At 44.4% G+C, this 16,120-nt stretch overlaps 1 protein-coding gene across 1 annotated transcript; it reads left to right on the top strand.

Moving 5' to 3' along the window:
• The first annotated feature begins 7,162 nt into the window (after positions 1–7,162).
• GPR78 (G protein-coupled receptor 78) lies at positions 7,163–12,739 on the top strand. The gene is made up of 3 exons (XM_059818151.1): positions 7,163–7,830; positions 8,470–8,583; positions 12,502–12,739. The coding sequence occupies exons 1-3, from the start codon at positions 7,163–7,165 to the stop codon at positions 12,737–12,739; spliced, it is 1,020 nt and encodes a 339-aa protein (XP_059674134.1).
• The last annotated feature ends 3,381 nt before the right edge of the window (positions 12,740–16,120 follow it).

The raw sequence follows: 16,120 nt of genomic DNA, 5'->3' as shown, positions 1-16,120 counted from the left end.
AGGCAGGGGGAAGGGATGGGTGTGATGGGAGGACAGTACCTAGATATTACAGAATTGCTGTAGAAAATATCTTGCTATTTATTCCTTGAAGCAGATGGTGCCAGTTGATTACCTTCACCAATAGAAGCTGTACCTGTTAGTGGGGGTGTGAAGAAAGCTCTCTGCAGTGATAGCTTAGGGAAAGGCAAACTATTGCTTAAGGTATTCAAGCAAGAACCTGCCGCAGAAAGATTAATGCGTGAAGGTTAAAGGGCTGGGGCAGGGGAAGCAGGGTCAACTCTGTACAACACAAGGCTGTCGCCCGGAGTTATGGGGACTGGTCCGCTGCATGTCCATGAGGAGATAAGTTATGTCCATCCCACAGGAGGGGATTTGCAGAGTTGAGAGGCACTGTGCCATAATGCCAGAGCAATTTGCCCTGCTGTGGCTGCTCTGGTCATGTCTGAGTTCAACCCACAGTGACTTGTCCATCCCACAAGCCCAGCTCTCTCTGTTCCTTTTATTCAGCGTCTGTTTAAACTGCTCCTGAGTGAACAGCTTAGGAAAGAGCTCTTGGCTGTGTGCATGTACTCCTTCCTCTACAGCCATCCAAAGGGCTTTGTGCATCTCTGTCCCTGAGCAGCTCAGCAGTGATCTCTGTCAGATCAGCTCTTCCACTGCACAAGGTGGGGTTAATTTTTTTCTTGATGTGCTTGCTGAGAGTGCTCTGTATAATAAATAACTATAACCAAAATGGCCCCCATCGTAGAAGCTTCATACTGTTTCTACAGCCTTATATTTGATTGCTTTCATTTCCCCTCTGTTGGCTTTCCCAGTGGCTTTAAGGGATTTATCTTGGGTTTGCATGGACTCAAGGCAAGCAGAATCAAACCATCTGTGTAAGATGTGTGGGGGATTTTGAGCAAGTAAGGCAGGAAAAGGAGAATTTCTACAGTACAGCATAAGAACACATGCTGTTTTTTTCATATGTTGGCTCCTGGAACTTCACTGCAACAGTAAATAAATTGCCTCAGCAGTTTCTGAAAAATGCCATTTAATGTTTGCTGGCCCCTGGGAGTGCTAAACATTGTCACATTTGTTGAAAATGCCAGTAAAAGACTCCTGGGAATTTCATCCACATGCCTGCAGCTTTGATAAGTTTTATAACAAGCTGGTGTAGTACAGCACTGGCAGCTTGAACCACTGCGTTTGTGAAGCACTATGGAAAGATAGCAAGAAAAATCCACTTTAATCTTTATTCCTATCAGGTTAAAATCTACCCATATGCCAAAGCCTTAAGAAGTGGACAAAAGAGATGAAAATAGAAGGAGGCTACATGTGGTCTTACACTGGGCTTCAATAGGAATCCACTCACCATTTTGTTTTTTCACAAGACTGCAGAAGAATTGTACCTTTGTAAAATGAATAATTCTGGTTATGACCCAAGTCCTGAATATTCCATTAAATCAAGAGTAACTCTGTTGTAGAACTAGTCTGAGGAAAGAACTGGCACGGTCCAGGTATTTTGAAGAACTTGACACCGAGCTGTGGAAGACAGAGGTTCAAGTTCTTGTGCCATTTACTTGAGGGAACAGTATTCTTCCATTAATATTTCAGACCTGCATTATAGCTGTAAAGCTGTTAGATGTAAAAGCTAGTTAATGTTTGTTTACCTCCTGACACAAACTTTTCTGAAATCAATATATTTTGCTGCTCAGTAGAATAGCACATTTTTGCATTCACATTTTTGCATTGTACTCTAGGAAAATCTGGTCAGCTTTATTCCAAAGCTGAATCTTGCAATCTGAAAAGCTGGTTCTACCTGCTGCCTTGTGTTGTGGAAGAGGAAGACAAAATGAATTGGTGGGAGAAAGAGGAAGCATTGACATATATCCATACATATCCATTTTTGAAATTGTATCTCAGATGAAACTGTTTGGAATTCTGTGAACTGTTTTCCTTTCATCCTCCGGTATCTATGCACTTCCATTTCTTTAAAGAAACATCAAGAATAGACTCACAGAATTATTTAGGCTGGAAAAGGCCTTTAAGATCATTGAGTCCAACCCTTAACCTAACACTGACAAGTCCACCACTAAACCATGTCCCTAAGTGCCACAACTACATGTTTTTAAACACCTCCAGGGATGGTGACTCAACCACCTCCCTGGGCAGTCTGTTCCAGTGCTTGACAACCCTTTCAATGAAGAAATTTTTCCTAATATCCCATCTAACCCTCCCCTGGCACAACTTGAGGCTATTTCTTCTCGTCTTATCACGTGTTACTTGGGAGAAGAGACTGACACCCACCTTGCTACAACCTCCTTTCAGGTAGTTGTAGAGAGCGATAAGGTCTCCCCTGAGTCTCCTGTTCTCCAGGCTAAACAACCCCAGTTCCCTCAGCTGCTCCTCATAAGACTTGTGCTCCAGACCCCTCACCAGCTTTGTTGCTCTTCTCTGGACACACTCCAGCACCTCAATGCCTTTCTTGTAGTGAGGGGCCCAAAACTGAACACAGTATTCAAGGTGTGGTCTCACCAGTTATTCTTGTGGTATTTTTACCTGTTTCTTCAATCCTCAGCTTCATCCTCCAAAATCAAGTATTTCCTGCTTGTATTATTTTGAGATCAATTTTTGTAGACTGTAGGAAAATTTCTAGTTTGCTTAAACACAAATAGGAGCCGAAAGATTTTTGCAAGTGTATAGTTTTAATACAACTGCAAGATTATCTGTTGAACTATGAGATTCTTCATTACAATACCTGAGCAATTTTGAAGTAATTTCAGTCCACAGAACTGCTGCATGGTTGAAGTTCATATTTCTTTTGCTCTTCTCCCTTCCCAGGCAGTTATGATAAATACACATGCTTTTTACTTCTCTAATTTTTTCCCTGTAAAGTAGGGTCTACAGGAGGAATGTGTAGACTTTTCAGTTTGGCTTTGTTCCATTTTAGGAAGATCTTTATGACAAAGCTATTCCACAGGTGGTAAATATGCCCACTGGAATTCTGCCACGGGAACAGTGTGGCAGAATTGTATTAGACTGATGAGTCAGGCCTTACATCTTTTCTGAAGAGACTAACAGCATGTCAGTTATTACGTTACTACTATCTACTTGCTTATTTGTCTTATTGTTCCAGAAAGAATAAAAGCTATGTTAGTCTAGCAGGTAAGGATGCCGTGCTTGCTCAAAGACCCAATAGTTCAAATCATAATAAAGCAGGACTCTGAAAAGAAAGAGGGAATAAGAACAAACAAGGGAATAAAAAAAAAAAAAAAATCAAGTTGCTGCTGAGTCTTGGTGGACTGAAGGACTCTAGCTTCACTAAAGCTTCATTAACTAAAACTAATGTGACAACAATAACACACCTGCTGCCATTGTGGTGATGAGAAGATATTTCCACGTGCTTGTCGGGAACTATGAGTACCAGAGCTGTTTACAGAGCATACTGAAAAATCTCATGGGTATTAACCATTCTTGCTCACTTTTGAAATGGGTCACTTTTTAGCAAGTGGCCTAGAAGTGAAAAGCTTTGTCTTAACATCAGTTCCATGAGTCATTCCATTTCCCCCCATATTGGTTAATATAATTTAATTTCCCTCTCTTCATCTATCATAAGAGAATCTGGGGGAAAGGGTTGCTTTTCTCTGTACTTACAAATTATTTTATATAATTTGTTTGAGATCTCCTTCTTTCATGGTGCTTCCTTAAAATTAGGACCAAATTAAATGTGTTTCTCGCCATTGCAGAATACATTGATTAGAGCTGAAATTATGCTCAGTTGCGATCTACATTGAAATTTGCATGACACATCTCTCCTGGAGTGAAACTAAAACGGAATTTGAATTGTCCCCTATTCCTTTCCAATGAATACAGTCCATTAACCATTAAATCCAATAAGTTGTATTCAATATTTTGAATAGATGAATGTGTAGTTTTAATGAATGATGCAGCTATTAGAATAAAAATCTCAAGTACTTACCTAATCTGTGTGAACTGAAAAGTCTGTCTATTAAAGGATAATTAATGACAAGCACCTCTTTTTTTTCCTTTTCTTATTTGTATTGCAGCAGTTTCCAGAGTCCCCAGTTTCAATCAAGACAGCATCCTTAATTATGAAAGTAAATACGGTAAGATCTTGATTGGGAAAATACGTGTGTTTAGTATGACCATTGTGAGCATTTGCAGTGATTTATGTATGTCTGCTTATATGCAAAAAGGTAGCATGAGTATATGTGTTTTCAGGGGCTATGGTGGCAGATGCCTGCTTTTGCAAATCCGCAGTGGTAAGTTCAAGCCTTCTGGTCTCACGCAGGTGACTGTTTTCAGCCTTGTAAGCTGTAAATGGGCATTTGAACATCAGACTGAAAGGTGGCTGGTATGAAGTGTTATGGGTTGTTGCCTGTAAATGGGAAAGGGTCGGCAGAGGAAGTCAGTACGTCCCACAGGAAGTTATGCATAGGCTTAACTTGTCACGTTGACAAAGGGCCACTGGAAACAAAGGGGGAAATCTAACAACGTCATCCCTACCGGGTTCTTTGAGCCGAGGATATTGTTGCAAGGGACTCACTGTACATGTGAAAAAGCAGAATCTTTTTTTTCCTGGCTTTCTGCTACTTGCACCTTTCTTTTTTCTTGTCTTATTTTGGTGTGTTCTTTCTCCATTAGTTTTCAGAAGCAATTCATTCTTCATTTGAAAAGGCTGCATGAGAGAAATTATGTGTGTATGTGTAGAAGAGAGAGAGAACAAGACAGAGGTTGCCTTCTGTCTGGATCCAACACAAAATAACTTCTCATGTAGCTATCACAGTAAGAGAACAGCACATCTAGGTTGTCTCTGTGATGATATAAAATAGCATCTACCCCACCTGACATCACTACACAGACAGCCTCTAATCCCAGATGTCTAGCATAAAAGCTCCATAACCTTGTGATACTATTAAATGAAAGGTAGGTCATAGATGGGTTCTGACTAGTAGGAACCTTAAGAATTGCTGCTGTGAGAGAGGGCTTAATTGCAGAACCTCTGCTCTGCATGGATACAGCCAGCTTCTCCCACGACGGTTCAGTTCTTCCCAACCCTCTGTGCAGCGCTTGGCTCTGCAGTGTTGGTTCCCTGGGGACAGAAATGCAACAAATGAACTCTGAGAGAACTGGTATTGTAATGCTTTCATAGATTTTTTTTCTCAAATGCTTACACAGTTATATATTGGATTTTTGTTTGTCAAGCATAAGCACTGTCAAATGTATCTGCTTTTTTTTAACTTTGGAAATGACAGCTTTCTGATCAAAGAAAACATTCATTTTCTTTCCATCCTGAGGAATAATACAATACTGGTTCTCTTCCAAATAACACATCTCATGTCTTGTTGCTTTGCTCTTTCCTTAAGACATGTAACTTACCATAGCAAGCTTTTCAATTAGGGCCTGATCCAAAACTTATAACTGCTGTTGGAGAAAAAAAAAAAACAAACAAACCATTGCCTTCAGGCTCCTTCAAGCAGTTTTGTGTGCAGTTATTCACACAGTGGCCACACTTGCGTGACAAGGCTACATTGTAGGGACAATATATACAATACAGCATTTCCTTGGGATATTAATAGTCATTTTGGATAGTGGGAAAGCTACTTTTTCTTCTTCTTTTTCTTCATGTCAGTTCTGGCGATCAACTGTAAAATGTGACAGTGATTAGTCATGGCAGCTTTTTTCTGTACCGGTGTTTTGATGCACCAAAACTTACTCCCTCTTTTTTTCTTCTTCTTTTTTTTTTTTTTTTTTTTTAATCTAAGACAAAGATTTCTGGCATCTTTGGGAATTAGCCATGTGATCCACTTTCCTGAGAGGTGCAGAGGGAGAATTTCTGGCCTTTTTCATGTCTGTATTTTCAGCTTTTGCCACGATGTGATAACTGAAAGAACCTTTCTTACTATCGAGCTGTTGTGTTGACAGTGTAAATGGAAAATGGTAAGAAAGAGACTTTAGTTTTCCACAGAATGTGCCAGCACCACCCTAATGTGAGCACTTGTTCCGCAGCTGGGGCTTTGAAAGTGTGAGTCCAAGCGGCCAAAGTGAAGTCTCTAACCAAGCAACATCCCTCATTGCTGGCCGATGGGAACACGCAGAGGGCGACCATAGCTCCTCTAGGTGCTACGAAACAAAAGGGGGGAAAAGGGCAAGTAATCCCTCAGATGGAGGGGGGGAAACCTTCCAAGAGGCACAGATGCTAGCTTTTCGACAGGTTCCAGGAACGCTGGACGCAGTCGGTGTGCTCAGGGTGTGCCAGACCACAGCGCAGGGATTAGCTACTAGCAACTCGTCGCCAGGTCTGATCCTTCCTGAGCTGCGCATTAGCGAAAAGTTGGGCTTCCTGTTGCTCTCGCCTGCGGTCCGGGAGTGGATCAGATCGACTCCGCGATCCCTGGCTGAGCCTGTGCCTCGCAGCCGCTCGTCTGCGCATGAGTCGCCGCGGGAGGCTCCGCGGCTGGAGTATTTCAGGGGCTGGGCACTGGGGGAAGATGCTCAGTGCCTGAAGGAGGCCGTGAGCCCGGCGGAGCGGGGAGCCGCGGTGGGCCATGGAGCGGGCGCCGGCGCGGGGGGGACGGCGGACCGCGGCCTGAAGCGAGGGCGGCGCGGCCGTCGGGGCAGCGCCCGCTTCAGCACCGCGGACAGCGCGCAGGGAGCACCGCGCCCCCGGCTCCGGCTCCCGGCCCCGCTCCCCCGCCTCCGGTCCCCGGGCGCCCCGGCCCCGCTAGCTCCGGCTCCGGTCCCCGGGTGCCCCGACCTCCCCCCTACCTCCGGCTCGGGTCGCAGGGTGTCCCGGCGCCCCTACCCTCGGCTCCAGCCGCACTCCTCCCGGACCCCGCTCCCCCGCTGCCTGGAACCGCTACCGGGGAACTCCAGCCCCGCTCCCCCGCGGGTACTCTCCCCTCTGCCCCGGCCGGGCGCCCAGCCCCGCTCCCCTCGCCCCTCTCTCTGCACTTTCGGCTCTGCCGCCCGCCCCCTGCTCCTCTCCCTACACCCCGCTGCCCCCGGCTCTGCTCCCCGCTCCCCCGGCCCCTGTCCCCCGGCCCGCGCCGCCGGCAACATGCGCGGGAGGCCGCGGGCGGCGGCAGGCGAGGCTGCGGTGCCGGCTCGGATGCCCCCTTCCTCCTGCCCTCGCCCGCTCCAGGCGACCCGCTGAGAGATGGACTTGGCAGGCGTGCTGCTGGCGTTGCTCCTCGTGCTGGTGCTGGTTGTTTCTCTGCTCTCCAACCTCCTGGTGCTGCTATGCTTCGTCTACAGTACGGAGATCCGCAAGCAGGTCGCCGGGGTTTTCCTGGTGAACTTATCCTTTTGCAACCTGCTCCTCACCGTCCTGAACATGCCTTTTACCCTGCTGGGGATCCTGAGGAACCAGCAACCCCTCGGGGGCTGCGTCTGCAAAGCGGTGGGTTTCCTGGAAACTTTCCTGACTTCCAACACGATGCTGAGCATGGCAGCGCTCAGCATCGACAAATGGATTGCCGTGGTGTTCCCCTTAAGCTACACCAGCAAGATGCGGTATAAGGACGCTGTGATACTGATGGGCTACTCGTGGCTCCACTCCCTCACGTTCCCCTTGGTATCCTTGTTTTACTCGTGGGTAGATTACAGCAGCGTTTATGCCTCTTGCACCTTGCACCTGAAGGAAGAGACAGAGCGGAGGAGGTTTACAGTGTTCACCATCGTCTTTCACTCCACCAGTTTCATGCTGTCGCTGGTGATCTTGTGTTTCACCTATTTAAAGGTGTTGAAAGTTGCCCGGTTCCACTGCAAGCGGATAGACATTATTACCATGCAGACTCTGGTTTTGCTGGTGGATATCCACCCCAGGTAATGCGTGCGTGTTCGTATTCACAGCCCCGGGGCACTTGCGGTAGGTACCCCGGGCGGAGAGGTTGCCCTGCCTCCCCCAGCACCCTTCCCTGCGCTCCTGCCTACCCCGGCCACATGGAGAACGCTTCTGCCTCTAGTTTCAGACGCTGCTTATGGTGCCAGAAGACGGTAGCTTGTGCGTTTCTAGTCTGCTTTGTTTAAACGCTAGTCCCGCTCGCCGGGTGCTCCCACTTGCCCGAACTCCCTTTAACAGGGGGCCGCTGCTTTGGTGAGGGCGATCGTCCCCAGGCTCGGAGGGGCCGGGGCTGCCCTCCCCTCCCCCGGGAGCTGCCGCCCTCCCCTCCCCGGGAGCTGCCGCCCTCCCCTCCCCCGGGAGCTGCCGCCCTCCCCTCCCGGGCCGGGGCCGCCCTCCCCTCCCCCGGGAGCTGCCGCCCTCCCCTCCCGGGCCGGGGCTGCCCTCCCCTCCCCCGGGAGCTGCCGCTCTCCTCCCGGGCCGGCGCGGGGGCTGCCCTGCCCTTCCCTGCCCCGGGGCAGGGGCTCTCGGGCAGGGAGCGAGTCCTTCCCCGCTCCCCTGGGCTCACGTCTCGCCTCCGGGCTTCTTGCCTTAACCCACTAACTGCTCTTTTCCCCTTGCAGTGTGAAGCAGCGCTGTCTTAATGAGCAGAAGCGGAGGCGGCAGCGGGCTACCAAGAAAATAAGTATTTTTATAGGGTCGTTCGTGATCTGTTTTGGTCCCTACATTATCACCAGGTTAGTATCGCCTGTTGGGGTTGGGGACTTTCCGGGACCAGTATGCTCTCTGATGCGCAGGTGCCCGGGGGGGACTACAGCTAATTTTGGGGTGCCAGAGCCTGACGGAGACCCGGGGTCGACCCTGCCCGCACACCCAGCCCGCTGGGCAAAGCCTCGGCAGCCTCTGGCTCCCCTCTCCTCATTGCAGCCAGGTCTGGGCCCCTCTGCCAAGAGCAGGAGGCTTTTAGGACAAGTACCAGGAATTAATTACATGCCAGTGGGAGATGAAAGCAGTTTAAAAAACTCACCACCCTTCCTTATTAGCACAACCTGAGCAATAGAGAGGAAAGCAGACAGCTTTTCCTGATTAGCTCAGGTCTTTTTTTTTTTTTTTTTAAAGGCATAAGGCCAAGCTTGCTGCTATTGGAAGCTGAGGTGACATAATTTAAATTTATCCAGGCTGATAATGTGTCAGATGAGGTTTGTGTCTGGAAACATTAATGTCTGTAAATATATCACTAATGGTGCAGCATGGCCTTGTGATGAGGTGCAAGAGTTACCTCCAAGGAAAACCAGTAATTAGACTTTTAAAATGTATAGGAAACACCATGCTCCTCAACTGGCCAGAACTGTTGGCATCCACCCTGGTGGTTTGCACCTTTTTAAGTAGTCATGCATCATTCTCATTCTGTACTTGTATAGTCTTTATACGACATATGGTTATTATTTTTAAATCTTGCATAAATCAGTGAGCTGGAAGCCAATGTAACTATACTGAATTGCAGCACCTCAGGATTTAGCCTTTCATCTCTAAACTAAAATGGACTACATCTTTCACAAGTGATTTTTTAAAAATATTTCCCACTTCACAGTGTGTTCAAGACACCCTTGAAGAGAACTGACTTCTGTCAAGGAAGGTGCACTAGTCTGCAAAATCACTCTTGTGAGGGCTTTCTCAAGGTTGCCGCCAAGCTGCTAGGGTCTGCAGCCACACCGGCTTACAGAAATTGTCCAGCTTCAGGGCACTGAACTTACACAGTCACATATATATAGGCCGTTTATGATCATTGTCATTGCCCTTTTCTTACATGGGTAGGGGGACAGATTTAGGCCCATGCACAAAAATGACAATGTTTTTTAACCTTTAGGATGACATTTCTTTCAGTTCCCATTTATATGTTGAAAGGGATTCCTGAATGATTGCCTGGACACCTGTATTTTTTTTTCTGCAGTTGAAAGGATTATTACAAATATTAACATTACATCACAGAGTTAAAAGGTTAATTGATCGCTGTTCAGTACATTCTGAGTCATTTTCTATTCACTTTTGCCATAATCAGGATATAATTATATTGAGCAAAGTGGATTTTGCCATCTTCTTTCCATCTGAACATTACCAAGCTCAGCAAATTCCAGCGTTGCCACATTTTTCAGGGTGGAGATATTTCTTATAGACTTCTAAAATGAAAGCAACTTCCTTTTTCAGACCTTGCACTTGGCAAATGTGAGATGGTGCATTTTCTATGTGTGACAAACTGGTACTTCACGTGTGACTAGAGAGAACACTGAGGCTTGGTTTCCGTAAATGTGTGTGTCAATGTACAGCTCCTGCCTCAGTCACAAGAACTCAGTTGGTCCAGTGACAGCAAATTTGGGGAGGACATCCTCAAAGGCTCTTTGCCCCAAAGGCAAGACAGTGTCCAGGCAGCACTAGATAAAAGGTGGTGGTGGAGGCAAGGCTGGAGGACTTGCTGCCATGCCCATTTTTCCATTCTTCCGCCATTCCAGTATTTAGGGGGGTGGCACTGAAGCAATCTCTATGGAGGCAATGTGAGAGATCTCCTCCCCTGTTTTCTTGCTCTTTGGCCTGGTGACTCAGGTTGCATTGCGAGCTCAGTATTTGCTCCTCATTTCAAAAATATGAATGAGATTATGAGCATTAGCAATATATTCGTCTGTTCACTAAGAGCCGACAGATGAATTTCATCTTTTCTGTAAAAGCACTGAAAACAAGAAAATGATACAAAGATGCATTCAGATGGATATTTTTAAGGCTGACTTGATTTGGCCAGGCGCTTTATCTTATTAAAATCCATGTAATTTTTCTTCTGTTGGCTTCAGTGCAATTATGTTTGGGTCCATAATACATTAAAGGGAACACATAGTAATACATCTATTTTCTTGACTGAAAGATACCTTACTCTTCTTATTTAGTGTATTTATAAAAAAATCAATCATGTACATTTCAAATGTCTATTTCTTGTATTAGGGTGATATACAGGATGGGATAAAACTGAGCAACCATGCAGGAAGTGTCATTTATTGTACATTTATTTATTTCTCACATTTTGTGTCTGGTACATTCATTTATTCCTCACATTTTGTGTTTTTGTGTGCTCTCTGTTTTGAATTCACTGGAATTTTTTCCAAGCAACTTCAAACAGAAGTCTTCTGTTTTTTAAATGCACTTGCCATAGGAATGATTTCACTTCTATGCATACAAATGAGAAATTTTCCTGTCAGAGTTCAACCACTTGTTGCAATGTTCAGTCCTAGAGGTGGCAAGTCAGGTTTTCTATGCAGAGGGATGAGAACAGCTTCAAAAGTCAACACCCTGCAAATTGGGAGCTCTGCACTTTGGAAAGAGGCCAAAAGGTTCTTCAAGCCTTGAGGAAGCTTCTGATCTTACATCTTCAAACAGTGATGTTTTAGGGTAGAGAAAAGGGCTATTTTATCTCATGCAACTTTTTTTTTTCTTCTGGGATGAATTTAGCAAAATAGTATATTCTTGCTCCTGCAAAAGGTTTCACAAAAGATGTACAGATAACAAAAATTTCTCACCCTTTTCTTTCCACCTTCCTGGAGAGTTTGCCCACTGCAGATGCCAGACATCTGCTGGAATAGCCTGAGGGTTTGCTCTCACTTCTATGGAAAAAAAGTTTAACTTAGTTGCAGTTTCTCCCGCCATGATTAATACACCCATCTCAACTGAGGTGCTGAGGCCACTAATCATCCGTGAAGCACAGACCAGAAGACACAGTTCTGGAGACAGCTGGCTGGTCATATAATGATGATAAAAGTGTTGTCTCCTTGTTTTCTTTGGCCAAACTAGTGGTCAGCCAAGTGCACACAGAAACTTTCACAGGTAAGTAATGCAATTGTTCTCCTAAGCGTACTATGGGATTGCAGGTGCCACCCAAACCTCTCTGAGATACTACCATTTTGTTCTTCATACTATGATGGTCTAACATGAATCCTCTTTGCATATGTGATAATTCACAGCAGTGGTGTAATGCAGATTCACTGTTCTGTATCTGAGGGGGTGGATTCAGTGATCTAGACGAGATTTCTGGTCTGGAGATGCTGCATAGTATCCAAAACCTTTACATAGGTTGGCAGATATGACACAGGACCTAGAGGAGACCCACAGCTTCCAGGAGCAGCAGGCTGATGCCAAGGGGGTTACGCCCAAATGTCTCAAGTGTCTCTAGACAGCTGAACTCAGGCAACTGAGTTAAGTGAGCCTGGATGCCCCAAGTCACCTGTGTCTATCTCAAGCTTGCCATGGGAGAGAGGTAGTCAATTATGCCACCAAGATTTTGACCGCTTACCAGCACAACTCTCTAAATTCAGAAAGTGAGCAATAAACTGCAGCACTTTCTTATCTCTGATGTATGGTAGCAGTAACATTGAAAACACACCTTTCTCTCTTTCCATAGAGGGAATGACTGTTGTCTCCCAGTGGCCTTGATAGGAAAGTTCCCTTTGCCTTTATTAAATCCAAGGAGTAAGTAAGTACAGGGCCCTTCTCCTGCAGGGACCGTGTGCTGTAAGAAAATAAGTGTTACTTTAATGTTTCATGAAGCATGAGTTGAGCACTGGGCTCAGCGTGAATATAACAATCAAGTGTTTCCATCTCTCTTTAATGTTTAACAGGTTGATAGAGCTCCTTCCTTTTGTTACCATAAATTACTACTGGGGAATTATAAGCAAGTGCCTCACCTACAGTAAGGCTGCATCAGATCCATTTGTTTACTCACTTTTACGTCAACAGTACAAAAAAGTTATGATCAACATCGTTAATAGGATACTTAAGAGGGACCTGTATCCATCATCAGGGTACAACAGCTCTCTCGACACTGAAAACGATTACTGTTTGCACAGAACAAACTAAAAACATGAAAAGCATTCCCCTTCAAATGAGACAGGTGTTTGCTGCTGCTGGAAAGCCGCCTTTTCCCTCTCATGCTGACAGTGGCGACAGTGTCTCCAGGGTGTGAAAGCTGCGTTAATGCGGTGCATTTCATTGTGGACTTCCATGAAAGGCTCTTCCCTGGTCTGCAGCCAAGTACAATATACAGCAAAGCCTTGTCCCTAAGTGAATGGCGTAGGCTTGAGGAGTTTAAGAGAGCCTTTGGAGGCTTTAGAGAAGCTTAGAAATTTTTTAATGTTGCATTTCTGAAGACTTGGTATGTTTTGGAGCGTTCCACATCAGACATGATGTTCCAGCATCTTCTGGGACCACAGGAATCCCCGGGTCGGAAGGAGAGGTTCAGAGTCCACTGTGCTGCGCATGTAACTTGGCAGCCCTGGATCTGCTCTGTTAGTTTTGAACATTACAAATAAGTCTTTTAATTGATTGATTTATTGTATTGGTGCCTCAAGTGAGCGATATGGGTCAGCACTTTGAATCTGAGGTTGTTATTATTATTCTTATTTATTTCTAGGCATCATGATTGTAACATAGCCTTTAGGAAGTGGTACATATATTTGATATGCCAGTATTCTATCAAGCATAACCAAAGTCCGCATATCTGAGTTACTAATATTTAGCACTTCAGTGGTATGTGATGACAATAATTGCAGCAACAGTAATGAAGACATATATGGAATTTAGTTAAATAGCACTGTAGTTCCATCACTGAGCTAGTAGTCCTATTCAAACAAGCTTTTATTCAGAAAAAAAAAATCAGTTAGAGAGTAGAAGTGACAGATACCACTGTGTTTAAGATATATTACTTCAGAAGCTATCTGTTTTCGAAGAAGAGGCTAAAATATATAAATTCTTTTTAAAGGGTATATAATATGTAAAATATTTCATGCATTGGCTATATTTGGTGGATTGTAATAATATTGTACAATCTTTTCTTTTATAATGATCAATTAACCTGGTGATTTTAACAGATTTCAAGAGATGTCTGAGAGATATTATAACAGACCTGCTGCCAAATGCCCAGAAACACAAAGCTGCTTTATTATTATATGTATTTTCCTTTTTTATTTATTTTTAAATCTAAACAGGCTTTGGAAAAACATGGGAATTATTTTTGAACAATATTCCTTCGATTCTATAAGACATGATTAAAAATATTCTATGGCATTCAATAAACTACTATTTTCTAATCAAGTACATACGGGGAAATTAAAGCAATTCTAAAGTATATTTTAAGGAAACAAAAAGAAAGAAGATAGTAAAGAACATGTATTTTTTATGTAACAATGGACTTGACCCTATTAAGCATTGAGAAGGCTCTTCCTGGTCAAATTAAGCATATAAGCATGTGACTAGGCACAAATATAATTTCCTTTTAAGTTCATGGCTCTATTCCTGTGCTGAAAATTAAGTACACGCTTAACTGTTTTGCGAAAACAGTGTTGAGCGGTCAGCACGTTGAGAGGGTTGTTCGCGCCATCCACGATGAGGAAGAAGGAGAGCACCTTACTGCAATCCCGTTGAAGTCAAGGAAAAGTGATGCTGCGTAACAAATACAATGTTCCTTATCTCCTGCTTTTAATCTCTAAGGCCTTTCTGATGCTTTTTCTTTTGCCATGCAAGTTCCTTAGGCCTCTGTGTTTTGCATCTATAGTTCTGCCTGTGTTTAAATTGAATGTACTATAATGGTTTTGTCTTCTTAGTGAGGTATTTGTACTCTCTCCAATTTTGTGTAAATACAGTATTTCAGGAAAAAAAAAGTTGTCTATGGAATCTTTCCAGTTTTACTATCTTGCTGTCTGCATCCACATGCCTCCCCCCCCCCACTACAAATACCTGATGCTTCAGTCTTTCATTTCAGCTGCAACATAAAGACCAGATACCTCTGTGGGGTGTGGGAGGGATGCTAAATTTTCAGTTATTTTTCAGTCAGTTTTGTGCCAAAAAGTTTTGATAGACTACAGCATTTATCTGTGAATAAACATGAGTTTAATGATACCTACAATTATTAGCTTACCTTTGCTTTCCTAAGCAAAATGGCACTCACTTTAAGAAAGGGATATGTTACATATCGTTAAGTGTATTAAATTGTCACCGCCAACACGTACAAATGAAATAAAGCTTTACTTTGATTTTTTTCTGTCATAGTATCAAGAAAATATTAGAGGAGAAAAGAACTTTAAAGGTATTACAGTAATAAACTTCTAAAGCTGTTAGACTATAAGCCACATTTTAAAGGTATAAAACAGGACATAGTTAAACTGCTACAGCTGCTATTAAGTTAATTAATGAAGCTTATTCATGCCAGTTGAGGGTGTTGTCATGCACACACTTTACAATACCACTCAACCTCACAAAGCATTGAACATCTCCAGAGGTGCTTAGGTCTAGACGGGGGGAAAAAAAAATATTTTGAGCCTGTGCTGGGTGTTCCAGAATGTCTTCTAGATTTAATTTCCATAGAGAATTAGGAAGCTAAGGTCTACATTATGCTCCAAATGTAAAGGCACCAGAAACTAAGGAAGGGCGAGGACAGCTGTAGTCCTCTCAGTCTTGACTTGCAATAAAGTTTAAGTGCTTTGTTTAGCATTACCAGAAGGCACCTTCCTCTGCTCAGTATGCACAGCCAGTTCCGCTGGTAAATTTTTCTTTCTGCCTCCTTCTCACCACCCCCTCCCCACTCCCCCCAGAGAAGGGCTTACTCTACTCTCCTAAGCCAGCAGTAAGAGGTCTCCGTTTCATTCCCCCAGCTTCCTGATGCATGCAAGACTCCTGTTAGCTTGGCGCTTCATTCACCATGCTCGGGGTTATTCGGGGATAGGAGGAGGTAGGGGGAAATCACACTTTGCCCCCATTTTTTAGGATGCTGCAAAAAGGATCAAAGGATTTAGTGCTATACTGGAGGTGAGAACATGTATCTTACATGATGGGAGCATTCACCAGAGGTGGCAAGGTTGTGGATTCCCTCATAGTGACATTTTAGACAAAACGAACATTGGATACACAGTTCTCATGGTAGGGTTTAGTTTGGATCAGATTTCCAAAAAAGCTGAAATGTGATATCCAGAATGGCATCTTGCCATTGACATGTTCCTGCCAATTCAAAGGTAGTGCTCCAGGGAACTTTATCTGGATTCCCTGCCCAATGGCCTGGATTGGCTTTTGCTAGGAGACAAGAGACTGGCAAACACCTGGCAGCTGTGTTGTGGAGTTGGAAATGCCACGGGGTCAGTAGGAACCGCCTGATACGATGACTTCCCTAGCAGAAGGAGCTGTGACCCACCTGTGGCTCCTTAGGAAAAATGATGGTGAGTTGTTAAAAGAGTATGTGAGGGAAGCCTC

The sequence above is a fragment of the Gavia stellata genome, chromosome 5, assembly GCF_030936135.1.
Source record: "Gavia stellata isolate bGavSte3 chromosome 5, bGavSte3.hap2, whole genome shotgun sequence".
NCBI lineage: Eukaryota > Metazoa > Chordata > Aves > Gaviiformes > Gaviidae > Gavia > Gavia stellata.
Note: the sequence above shows the minus strand (reverse complement) of the source record. Positions and strands in the feature narration are given on the sequence as shown.

What these genes read in the sequence shown, in the direction of transcription:
- GPR78 (XM_059818151.1), top strand. Translation starts at nt 7,163, where the DNA reads ATGGACTTGGCAGGCGTGCTGCTGGCGTTGCTCCTCGTGCTGGTGCTG. An exon ending in CTGGTGGATATCCACCCCAG is followed by an intron (nt 7,831 to 8,469) that starts GTAATGCGTGCG and finishes TTCCCCTTGCAG; the next exon opens with TGTGAAGCAGCGCTGTCTTA. An exon ending in GGTCCCTACATTATCACCAG is followed by an intron (nt 8,584 to 12,501) that starts GTTAGTATCGCC and finishes AATGTTTAACAG; the next exon opens with GTTGATAGAGCTCCTTCCTT.